This window comes from Sinocyclocheilus rhinocerous, unplaced genomic scaffold, assembly GCF_001515625.1.
Source record: "Sinocyclocheilus rhinocerous isolate Xijiao unplaced genomic scaffold, SAMN03320098_v1.1 scaffold1443, whole genome shotgun sequence".
NCBI classification, from domain to species: domain Eukaryota; kingdom Metazoa; phylum Chordata; class Actinopteri; order Cypriniformes; family Cyprinidae; genus Sinocyclocheilus; species Sinocyclocheilus rhinocerous.
Genome location: NW_015639576.1, coordinates 394,001 through 403,887, shown reverse-complemented (window position 1 = coordinate 403,887; position 9,887 = coordinate 394,001). Strand labels below are relative to the sequence as shown.

Below are 9,887 nucleotides of genomic sequence, written 5' to 3'. Positions count from 1 at the left end.
GTGGGTAGAACCAGAACCTTCAGGGAAGATGCCACTACCGGGGACAGATATCTGGTCAGCGTATGTTCAACCCGCGGCATCATCCCATAGCCGTTGTCTTTCAGCACCAAAATGTTGGAGTAATTTGATACATTGGGGCTGAAAAAATAAGCTGAATACAGCCTTCCCCATGATCTAGACACTTGTAGTGATTTTCAGATGTTAGATAGCTTCACACGGGGCACCACTAAATGTAATGATTTCAAATCTAAGTAGCACCACCAGTGTAATGGCTTTGGCTTAAATATGAATATTGGTATTTAGAATTGGTCACACTATTGTACGGGCCACCAGCCAGGAATTACACCTTGACAGTAAAGAACAATAAATAAAGATTGTTGAATAAATAAGAATTACATAAATTGTAGTCTGACCAATCTGAAGGATTTTAGAGATATTGTTAACTTGCAGAGCCTCTTTACAGTATTATCAACACAAGGAAGACACAAGTGTAATAAAAGTGGTTTTATTAACAAAAGGATAGACAAGAGTAACAACTACTAAATGGGTACAATGAATGGATAAAGTGCAAAAGATTCATAGATGCAAGTGAATTAGCTGGATGTTACTATGGACATTATCTTATGGAAATATATATTTACATTTACATTTATGCATTTAGTAGATGCTTTTATCCAAAGCGACTTACAGTGCATTCAGGCTATACATTTTTTTTTTTTTTACCAGTATGATAAACTGTAGTTTCCTGGAATTAATAAGGTAAACCTTTTTCTAGATTCAACAAATAAATCAAGGGATTATTTGTTATTAACTGACATCAACTATATAAAATCTAATGCAAATTAGATAATCATGAACTGACAATACACACTAATGCCAACGGTCTCTGGAAAGAGGTTTGGAAAGAGTGATATTTACGTTCCAAGTCTGGGCCACGACGTCTTCCACCTGTTGGCCATGCTGCAGTGGGAAGAAAGGATTCGGATCAGTTTCACAGTCTTGAACACAAAGCACTAGTGAACAATGTAACCCTGAGCACTGAGAAGCTCCTTGGTCTGGAAAAACGCAAACAGATGTGGCCTATGGATTCTAAAGAAGCAGCACAGGATACAAAAAATATCTTTTAGGGGCTTTATTCTGACGGCTGTCTCTCAGAAGGGCAGCGATCGATCGGAGTAAATACAGATAAAAAATTAATAAAATAAAGTAAATCTTATGTCTCTGTTGTGCTTATTTGACAAAACAAAAGATTAAGCACTGATTTCAAAATCTGATAAATTCAGTACAGTGTAACGGTCTAAATGTTACCTGGTTTATATTATTGTAATTTCCACTGGCTAGTGCCTAAAAAGAGGTATCTGGTTCGTGTAATACCACTAGGAGCAGCTTGAGGGCACTAGTGCACAGTGGTTAGCGGATATAAGCCTGGTCACCAACGAGCAAGTCAGTTTGTTTGGTAGAGGGAAACCACATGGTTGAACAAACTCTACCTGCCTACTCATTTTAAGTCCTGGTTTGAGAACTAGTAGAGTTTATGCTCAAACGTGAGTATTGGCTGACTGTACTAATGACTTGGTGCATTTATAATGAATAATGACTGATGTTAGTTGTTTGCTTTCTTTTGTAGAAAGGACTTTTCATCTTATATATCACTATTGGACCATACTACTCTTGTTGTTTTACTGTGTTTGTTATATGAGCACCGTTTGGATTCACTGCACATCTCCAGGAAGCGAGAGGTGTGGATCTGGGTATTGCGTGGCCTTAATCAACGCGGAGTTAAGGCCAGCGAGTCACCAAACACCATTGACTATTTTCACCTCTCACTCATTTGGATTATATCATTGCATCGCTCTCAAAAAACCTAGTGAAAAGACTTCAGGACTGAGTGAGACTGCATTACATGCAGACCTCGGTTCATTGAAAGGGTTTGAGTGCACACCCGCATTTGCTCTTTTTGTTCTCCTAGGGGTTGGTACAGGCTACTTCAGCACGGGTTCTTCCACTCTGAGATCAGCACTGGAGTCAAGCATAAATTGCTCGGGTACAGTATCCCGCGGTTCAGTATCCTCTAGAATCAATTTGGGCTGATCTGCAAGCCCTTCACCTTTTGCCAAAGAGCTTCCAATCTCATTTGTCTCTTGCAGACTAGGGTAAGTGACTTCTTCTAGCACAACAAAATCAGGATCAGACTGAACTTCAACTTGCTTGGACTCTGCTTTTCTCTCTTGTTGTGTTTTAGGAAGATGGTTCTCAGTGGATTCTGGCTCAGGAGCAGAAGTGACACAGGGTCGCAAGTCAGCTCGATGAAGTCCCTTGATAGGACCACCCTCAAGGGGCTCAACGGTATATGTAGTACTTTGCACATCTAGAACTTTGTATACCGTAGGACCCCATGAATCCTGTAACTTGTTCCTACCCAAAGGTCGGTGACGCAGATACACTTGTTGACCAACATTGATAATGGGACAATAGACCTTGTCATTCAAAGGGGCCAACCTCTCAGCAGCCTTGTGTTTAGCATATTTTCTTGCCTGTTCGTGAGCCTCTCTCAATCTCTCCTGATGAACCACTAACCAGTCTTGCTTTCTGTCTACAGGTTGCTCATGACCCAGCAGGGCATCAACTGGAAGGTGTGGATGGACTCCAAACAGTAAGAAGTATGGTGAGTATCCAGTGGTTGCATTTGGCATGACATTGTAGGCATAAACCAACTCCACTAGGTGTTCCGGCCACCGCCTCTTCTTTTCAGGGGGAAGTGTGCGCAGCAGATCATGGAGCGTTCGATTAAAGCGCTCACACTGAGCATTACCCTGAGGCCGGTAGGGTTTTCTTCACCCCATACATTTTGCACAGCTCAGGAACAACTTCATTCTCAAAATGTATTCCCTGATCAGAATGCAATCTTTCAGGTACGCCGTATTTCATGAACCATTCCCTTAACAAGATTTTGGCGGTAGTGTCAGCTCTCTGATCCCTGGTTGGAAATGCCTGTGTGAATTTGGTAAAAACATCTGTCACGATGAATACATTTTCACGGTCATCAGATGATGGCTCAAGCACGGTAAAGTCAACTGCCACTACTTCTAGGGGTCTTGATGCAAGAAACGGCTTCATAGGGGCAAGTATCCTTGGCTGTGGCATCTTTAAGATGCACCTCTGACACTTTTTGATCCATTGGTCTACATCATTATACATGCCGACCCAAAAACAACGTTTCCTCAACAGGCCGATTGTGCGCTCAATCCCTTGATGTCCCATATTTTCATGCACACTTTCAAGGACAGGTTCTTTTAGACATGCGGGTAAGAGCAGCTGTTGACACTCACCATGATGCTGATCGTTCATAACACGATAAAGCAAACCATCCTGTTCACGGATACTTTTCCATTGCTTTATCAGCGATAATGTAAACTTTGATAAGATCTTTCACAATGGGAAGGCTTTCTCCTCTCTTTCAAGAAGGGTCTGAAAGAACTGATGGTAGGATCGTTCTTCTGGAAATCTGCCAGTTCTGCGGTCGTGTAGCCTGGCAGGGTAGGTGTGCTTCCCTGATGGTCACTGTCTGCCTCTCCACCACATTCCAAGGCATGAATCTGTCGGACTCTGTAACACCTTTCGCTAGCAATTACTAAGTCAGGCTCCAGGACCGTCCCTTTACTGATGATGTTACAGATGGCAACACCGTCATCATACTTGTCCAGAATGGTAAGCTCCCCTGCTAGAGGCCGCCTAGAGAAGGCATCAGCAGCTATATTATGTCGGCCTGGGCGGTATTAACATCAAAGTCAAACACAGATAATTGAGCAACCCACCTTTGCTCAACTGCACCAAGTTTGGCTGTTTTAAGATGGCACAGAGGGTTGTTATTTGTGATAGCCACGAACTTAGAATCTAGCAGATAACCACGAAACTTTTCTGAGATTGCCCATTTGAGAGCCAGCAGCTCAAGTTTCATGCTGCTATAGTAACGGTCATTCCTTTCTGCTTTTCGAAGCCTCCTACTTGCAAATGCAATGAGCCTTTTTCAACCACCCTGCTGCTGATACAGTATTGCCCCTAGGCCTTCATGGCTTGCATCAGTCTCCAAGATAAATGGGAGACTAAAATCTGCATACTCTAATACAGGAGCACAGAGGTAAGTTTCTCTTTCAGTAGCTCAAATGCTGATTGGCACTCAGATTACCACAAAGCACAGAATTCCTTCTTCCTTTGGCCGAACTGGGTAATACACAGACTCACTAAATCATGAAGGGGCCCCGCAATTCTAGAAAAAACACTCTATGAACTTTCTGTAGTAACTACAGAATCCTAAGAATGAGCGCAGTTCCTTTACTGTGTTGGGGACCTTCCATTCCTTTACCGCCTCAACTTTCCCTGGATCTGTAGCAATTCCTTGAGCTGAGACTTCATGACCCAAGAAGATTACTTCCTGCTGCAGGAAGTGGAATTTCTCAGGCTTGACTTTGAGACCTGTTTCCTTTAGCCTCTTAAAGACTATTTCCAACCTCTGCAAGTGCTCTGGGAAAGTGGGTGCATACACCAGTATGTCATAAAGATACACTAGCATGATTTGAAAAATTAGATCGCCCATTGTAGTCTGCATAAGATGTTGAAACGTTGATGGCCCATTACAAACCCCAAAAGGCATTCAGCAGTACTCAAAAATCCCAAAAGGAGTTGTAAAGGCCGTCTTATGTCTGTCACGCTCATGAACGGCAACCTGATGATATCCACTCGCCAGGTCAATTGAAGAGAAGAATGTTGCTCCCTGAAGTGTCAAAACTCTCATCGATCCTAGGTAACGGGAATGCATCTCGTTGTGTCTTGGAGTTTAGCTGTCTATAATCAACGCATAGCCTAAGGCTACCATCTGTTTTCCTCACTAGTACAATAGGTGAAGCATATGCACTAGTGCTTTCTCGGATCACTCCTTTCTTGAGAAGCTTACTGATATGCTCTCTAACTTCCTTGTACTGAGTGGGTGGGATACGCCTGTAAGGCTGTGTCACTGGGACATCATCAGTTACATGGATCTCATGTTGCACCTTATCGGTGAAACCAAGGTCTTCATCCTCGAAAGCGAACACATCAGAAAACTGCATTAACAGCTCACTCAGCTCTGCTTGCTGCTCAAGGGTACCACCGATATGGAGCTTGCTGAGGAACTCTTTCGAGCTGTTCTCCAATACCTGATCGCTTTTGGTGTTAACAGTGATTTCCTCAATATCAGCCGAAATACGCTGGAACTTAACCTCACAGGTCTCATTTAATTTCAAACTCTCAACGTGAGTTACAGTCCCAAGCCTGGTGCGGGCCCGCAACCAGATGTCCTCTGGGGAAAGATTCACCACCTGCACGGGAAACAACGGTTTCCCCGCGGCTACCAGACAGGGAACAACAATCAATCCACCTGGTAACGGTACATTCAAGGGCTCTAGCAGGTAGTCAGATGAGCCATCACGTGACATATGTTTTGTGCTTTTAGCCATCACCGTCGCAACTGAGGAAGCAGGTATGTGTACCATGTCTTTTCCAGCTAAACGAACAGCTGTCCTCTTCTCTTGGCTACTGGCATGGTGCAGTTGTTGAAATGCCTCCCTCCAATTAGACTGCAATTTCCCACCAAGGGTGGTGTCAAACTCTGCATGTACTAGTTGTCTGCATCTGCTGATAATGTTCATGCCAATTAGCACTGGTACAAGAGGGGAGTTCAGTGTGTCTCTGACTACGAGGAAACCGCATTCAGGAAGGGCAACACCCATGGTGTCAACTTTCAACTCAAGGTAACCGAGATAAGGTATGTCCAAACCATTGGCAGCAGTTATCTTCAGCCAGCCGGCTGTTGAGAGCATATCTTCATCCTCACCAAACAGGTGTTCCCTGAAGAACCTCTCAGAAATAGTGCTGACTTGGCTCCCTGTATCCAGCAGACAAGCGGCACTCACCCCATTTATTTTGAGATTAGCAACAGGACATTTTCCCACAGCACGTTCAAGTAGTCTATCACGACTAGTATCCACACTAGTTGAGCCAATCGACTGCCCTCGCATTGCCTGGCTCACAGCAACCGAGGGTGGGCATTTCCCTGAGGTCCAGAGCCAGTAGCTTGCTCGGTAGCAGCCGGTTTGTTTCTTCTCACGCACCTCTTAGCAATGTGTCCCACACCATTACACCGGAAACAAATTGGCTGCCCATCATCTGTAAACCTTGGCTGTACCTTGGGGTTGCGTTGGGTTACAGGCTCTGACTTGATGCACTGTGTGGTGAGTTTCTCCACAGCTTGAGTTAGCTCTCCTATAGCCCTTCCTTGTTCTGCTACGATTTTCAAAACTTCTTCAAGACTAACTGTTTTTGTTTCAGGTGCAACAGCAGCACACTGGGCTTCAACGGCCTCAGACACAACACTTCGATTGCTGATCACTTTTGGGACACGAGGCTTGTGATCTTCTAAAGACCACATGAGAGCTTCATCTCGCACTTCAATAAGTGTTGACTCTGGCTTGTCTCTAACCAGCTTCCGAAGGTCTCTCCTAAGGCTAGCGTCTCTAATGCCCTCAATGAATTGGTCTCGAATGGCCATACTCTCATTTGCCATTGCATTTGGTGATTGTTTCTGGATGGAATTCAGAATCTGGGACAGTGCATGCGAGTAGGCACGAATATCCTCCCCTTCTATTTGTTTACGGCTATAGAAGGTTTGCAATAACTGAGATACACTGCGCTTTTCTCTGAAAGCTGCTCTCAGATATTCAAAAATGTCACATGGGTGTTTTGGATCATTCCCCATTCGCATTCTGACCTCCTCTAAAGCTGCCCCCTTTAGAAGTGAGAGGACAAAGTCTAACTGGTCCTCCGTAGTCTGACTTCTAGCATGTATCACCCTCTCTACCTCTTCAATAAACTCGTCAACATATCTCCCATCTTTGTTAAAATCACCACTGAACGGTTGTATGTGACGTGTCCTTACCTCCTTAATTTTCCCTGAATCCGTAGCAATTCCTTGAGCTGAGACTTGATGACCTAAGAAGATTACTTCTTGCTGCAGGAAATGACACTTCTCAGGCTTGACTTTGAGACCTGTTTCCTTTAGCCTCTTAAAGACTATTTCCAACCTCTGCAAGTGCTCTGGGAAAGTGGGTGCGTACACCAGTATGTCATCAAGATACACTAGCATGATTTGAAAAATTAGATCACCCATTGTAGTCTGCATAAGACGTTGAAACGTTGATGGCCCATTACAAACCCCAAAAGGCATTCGGCAGTACTCAAAAATCCCAAAAGGAGTTGTAAAGGCCGTCTTATGTCTGTCACGCTCATGAACGGCAACCTGATGATATCCACTCGCCAGGTCAATTGAAGAGAAGAATGTTGCTCCCTGAAGTGTCAAAACTCTCATCGATCCTAGGTAACGGGAATGCATCTCGTTGTGTCTTGGAGTTTAGCTGTCTATAATCAACGCATAGCCTAAGGCTACCATCTGTTTTCCTCACTAGTACAATAGGTGAAGCATATGCGCTAGTGCTTTCTCGGATCACTCCTTTCTTGAGAAGCTTACTGATATGCTCTCTAACTTCCTTGTACTGAGTGGGTGGGATACGCCTGTAAGGCTGTGTCACTGGGACATCATCAGTTACATAGATCTCATGTGGCACCTTATCAGTGAAACCAAGGTCTTCATCCTCGAAAGCGAACACATCAGAAAATTGCATTAACAACTCACTCAGCTCTGCTTGCTGCTCAAGGGTACCACCGATATGGAGCTTGCTGAGGAATTATTTCGAACTGTTCTCCAATACCTGATCGCTTTTGGTGTTAACAGTGATTTCCTCAATATCAGCTGAAATAGGCTGGAACTTAACCTCACATGTCTCATTTAATTTCAACCTCTCAACGTGAGTTACAGTCCCAAGCCTGGTTCGGGCCAGCAACCAGATGTCCTCTGGGGAAAGATTCACCATCTGCACGGGAAACAACGGTTTCCCTGCAGCTACCAGACAGGGAACAACAATCAATCCACCTGGTAACGGTACATTCAGGGGCTCTAGCAGGTAGTCAGATGAGCCATCACGTGACATATGTTTTGTGCTTTTAGCCATCACCGTCGCAACTGAGGAAGCAGGTATGTGTACCATGTCTTTTACAGCTAAACGAACGGCTGTCCTCTTCTCTTGGCTACTGGCATGGTGCAGTTGTTGAAATGCCTCACTCCAATTAGACTGCAATTTCCCTCCAAGGGTGGTGTCAAACTCTGCATGTACTATTTGTCTGCATCTGTTGATAATGTTCATGCCAATTAGTGCTGGTACAAGAGGGGAGTTCAGTGTGTCTCTGACTATGAGGAAACCGCATTCAGGAAGGGCAACACCCATGGTTTCAACATTCAACTCAAGGTAACCGAGATAAGGTATGTCCAAACCATTGGCAGCAGTTATCTTCAGCCAGCCAGCTGTTGAGAGCATATCTTCATCCTCACCAAACGGGTGTTCCCTGAAGAAACTCTCAGAAATAGTGATGACTTGGCTCCCTGTATCCAGCAGACAAGCGGCACTCACCCCATTTATTTTGAGATTAGCAACAGGACATTTTCCCACAGCACGTTCAAGTAGTCTATCACGACTAGTATCCACACTAGTTGAACCAGTCGACTGCCCTCGCATTGCCTGGCTCACAGCAACCGAGGGTGGGTGTTTCCCTGGGGTCCAGAGCTAGTAGCTTGCTCGGTAGCAGCCTGTTTGTTTGTTTCTTCTCACGCACCTCTTAGCAATGTGTCCCACACCATTACACCGAAAACAAATTGGCTGCCCATCATCTGTAAACCTTGGCTGCACCTTGGGGGTTGCGTTGGGTTACAGGCTCTGACTTAATGCACTGTGTGGTGAGTTTCTTTACAGCTTGGGTTTACAGCTCCTATAGCCCTTCCTTGTTCTGCTACGGTTTTCAAAACTTCTTCAAGACTAACTGTTTTTGTTTCAGGTGCAACAGCAGCACACTGGGCTTCAGTCTCAGACACAACACTTCGATTGCTGATTGCTTTTGGGACACGAGGCTTGTGATCTTCTAAAGACCACATGAGAGCTTCATCTCGCACTTCAATAAGTGTTGACTCTGGCTTGTCTCTAACCAGCTTCCGAAGGTCTCTCCTAAGGCTAGCGTCTCTAATGCCCTCAATGAATTGGTCTCGAATGGCCATACTCTCATTTGCCATTGCATTTGGTGATTGTTTCTGGATGGAATTCAGAATCTGGGACAGTACATGTGAGTAGGCACGAATATCCTCCCCTTCTATTTGTTTAAGGCTACAGAAGGTTTGCAATAACTGAGATACACTGTGCTTTTCTCTGAAAGCTGCTCTTAGATATTCAAAAATGTCACATGGGTGTTTTGGATCATTGCCCATTCGCATTCTGACCTCCTCTAAAGCTGCCCCCTTTAGAAGTGAGAGGACAAAGTCTAACTGGTCCTCTGTAGACTGACTTCTAGCAGGTATCACCCTCTCTACTTCTTCAATAAACTCGTCAACATCTCTCCCATCTTTGTTAAAATCACCACTGAACGGTTGTATGTGACGTTCTCTTGGTACATAAATATATGACCTGGTCGGCTCTCTGCTCAAGTTAGCAATTGCTGCCATAGTCTTCTCATGCTTTCTATTAAGTTCTTGAATTTGTTTGTGCATGTCATGCCTATTACTACTTGCACCATGTTCATCCCCATACTAATCACCCTGTAAAACTGGAGCCTCATCTGATTGTGACATTTTATAACATTTTCTTCAGTTTAACAAAATGAAAACAGTTGTTTTGGTCAAAAATAGTCTCTGAATCAGTTCAAAATTGTTTTAAAGTCAAAGGATATGTTCTCAACTGTTCATAGGATACTTCCGT

At 44.2% G+C, this 9,887-nt stretch overlaps 1 protein-coding gene across 1 annotated transcript; it reads right to left on the bottom strand.

The window, feature by feature from the left end:
- Positions 1-4,656: 4,656 nt before the first annotated feature.
- On the bottom strand, positions 4,657-9,682 carry LOC107751508 (uncharacterized). The gene is made up of 2 exons (XM_016567250.1): positions 9,449-9,682; positions 4,657-6,886 (listed from the first exon to the last, which is right to left on the bottom strand). Exon 2 carries the CDS (start codon positions 6,051-6,053, stop codon positions 4,746-4,748), a length of 1,308 nt encoding a protein of 435 aa, XP_016422736.1. The 5' UTR covers positions 6,054-6,886; positions 9,449-9,682; the 3' UTR covers positions 4,657-4,745.
- Between the last annotated feature and the right edge of the window lie 205 nt (positions 9,683-9,887).